General features: G+C 34.7%; 1 protein-coding gene across 1 annotated transcript; it reads right to left on the bottom strand.

Annotated features, from left to right (window-relative positions):
- Window positions 1-395: 395 nt before the first annotated feature.
- Window positions 396-2,331, bottom strand: LOC108759275 (uncharacterized). Its single transcript, XM_018504630.1, has 4 exons — window positions 2,308-2,331; window positions 1,375-1,504; window positions 907-1,109; window positions 396-608 (listed from the first exon to the last, which is right to left on the bottom strand). The coding sequence occupies exons 1-4, from the start codon at window positions 2,329-2,331 to the stop codon at window positions 396-398; spliced, it is 570 nt and encodes a 189-aa protein (XP_018360132.1).
- Window positions 2,332-2,333: the final 2 nt, after the last annotated feature.

Genomic DNA, 2,333 nt, shown 5'->3' on the forward strand with positions numbered 1-2,333 from the left:
GTTCCGCCGATTCCGTTCCGCTAAAATACGTTTCCTAATGTCCCATTGAGCGAAATTTGCGGAATGCGCAATTAGCGCTAACCAATTGCAAGAGTCTTCCCGTAGATCGCTTTCATTAGATTTACCGGAATAGCGTTTGTCATTGGCTCACATCGATTGCGCATCCGCAAATTCCGCTCAATGGGACATTAGGAAACGTATTTTAGCGGAACGGAAAACACGTATGCATACAAGAACGCTTGTCCTTTTTCAGGCTTCTCGTGATACATTAATATTGAAAATATTTTCGAAACGCAAGTAGGTAGGTAGGCGTATTCAGATACCCCAAAAGAATTTTATTTTTATAATTATGTTGTTTACTAGAATATTATATTTAAATGTACATTAGTTATGCCTTACTGAGATGTAAAAGTAGTGAATTTTAACACTTCAGGATAATATTTTTTATTAAGAAGTACTTTTGCTGCTCTCATTTTTATGGCCACACAAGTAATAAGTAATTCATCTATGTTAACTTCCTGCTGCTCGTCATCTTTATTATTTGTCAGCTGACATGTGCTAGACCATGTAACAGTCTCGAAGATACCTCCATCTTCGTTTTGCTTCGTCTACGCTTAAAACACCTAAATATAAAAAAATGATAAAATTACCAGATTAGTGCATAAATATGTAATTTTAATCAATTATCATATAAAATAATACATTGTTGAAGGCCCCAATGATCAAATCAAAACGTATCAAGATGAGCTGGAAAGCAAAGCAAGATCCTCATACTGTTGAAATATAAAATATTCTACAGCACGAGGATCTTGCTTAGCTCTACAGCCTATCTTGACACATTTTAATTATCATTTGCTTCTGCAATCTTTCTTGGATACTAGATTAACCTCCCATTAGGTTGCATACTTCTTGCCACAACGCCTTTTTTTTTAAATTACTTCTTTCGTTTGCAGGTAGTCTATAATTAAATAATGCTCGCTTACGAGCCACACAAGTAATAAGTAATTCATCTATGTTAACTTCCTGCTGCTCGTCATCTTTATTATTTGTCAGCTGACATGTGCTAGTCCCAGGTTCGGAAAAATTATTATCATACTCCTCTCTCATCACTAAAAATTAAAATTAATAAAAAAGGTATAAATTCGATATTGAATTGTAGTACAAAGCATGAATAACCATGGTGTGAACAAATTATCCATCGTACAAAAACAACATTGGACAATGATAAATGATTATACTTTATTGCAGTCAATTTATCAATATTCAATATTTTTTTACTGTAATAGTAGATTGACGTCATTTTATGTTTATTTTCTCAATAATGAATGACACAAATAATATATAAATCGTTTTGATCTAACGAATAAAACTTACCGACAGTAACTATGAAATTTTCATCTACATTAAATGCATTTATTTCATCATCAAAGGGATGGAAACATGAGTGGTTCATTAAGTCATACGATTGTGGGAGATAAAATCCGCAGTAACCACATTTTCGACCCTAATACAAACAACAAAAACGATTACATCATAACCTCACACATTCCTCATACAGGACCAAACTTTAACAAAAAGTCAGATTAAATTACAATATAATAATTATAAGTAATTAATATAAGAAAAAAACTTACGATTTTCTTTGAACCTTTGACATGTCAAATATGCGTTTCCTCGTTGAAAGGAAAATACAACAACGGCCCGATATCAAATTACTGTTATGTTTTTTTTGTATAAACATTGAAAACGCATTCTATTCTCAACAAAAACGACTTCTATTCTCTACGTGCGCGCACGATACAGTACACAATGGGATACACACGAACACACGGTTCTATCCGTGTTTACCCGACAAACTTTTTATTACCGAATTTTCCTAAATGTGTTGATTCCGCCAAAAAACGGACGGAATCCGCCAAAAAAGTAATTTTGCGGAAAGAAAGCGGCGGATTCGGCGGAACGAAGCCACTAACTAATCACGAACGTTCCGCAGATCCGCATTTCCGTAGTTCCGCATTGCATGGGACCGCACCCTTATTCTCTGTTCCCTGTTCCTTTTATTGTGCGGAGCCCCTTACAATCGAATCCGAGAAGAATAAGCGACTGTGATCCGCCCATTTCTTATGGCTTAAGGCTTAAAATCCTATTGTAGAACCGGACTTACAGAAATTTTGTCTGCCCTAAACGATAATATACAGGGTAACCCATTTTAACTTAGACAGCCAAATAACTCAAAATATCGCGATTAAATAAAAAAATGTTTAAAACAAAAATTGTTGGATATGAAGGGGCTGATTGAACTATGACCTTGACAATGACCTTGTCCTTCATTT

Source organism: Trachymyrmex cornetzi, unplaced genomic scaffold (assembly GCF_001594075.2).
Source record: "Trachymyrmex cornetzi isolate Tcor2-1 unplaced genomic scaffold, Tcor1.1 scaffold1778, whole genome shotgun sequence".
NCBI classification, from domain to species: domain Eukaryota; kingdom Metazoa; phylum Arthropoda; class Insecta; order Hymenoptera; family Formicidae; genus Trachymyrmex; species Trachymyrmex cornetzi.

Bases quoted from the DNA above. Each gene is read 5' to 3' on its own strand.
- LOC108759275 (XM_018504630.1), bottom strand. From the start codon at position 2,331: ATGAAGGACAAGGTCATTGTCAAG. The intron at 1,110-1,374 runs GTAAGTTTTATT...TTTAATTTTTAG, and splicing joins AAATTTCATAGTTACTGTCG to TGATGAGAGAGGAGTATGAT. The intron at 609-906 runs GTATGCAACCTA...TTTTAAGCGTAG, and splicing joins AAAAGGCGTTGTGGCAAGAA to ACGAAGCAAAACGAAGATGG.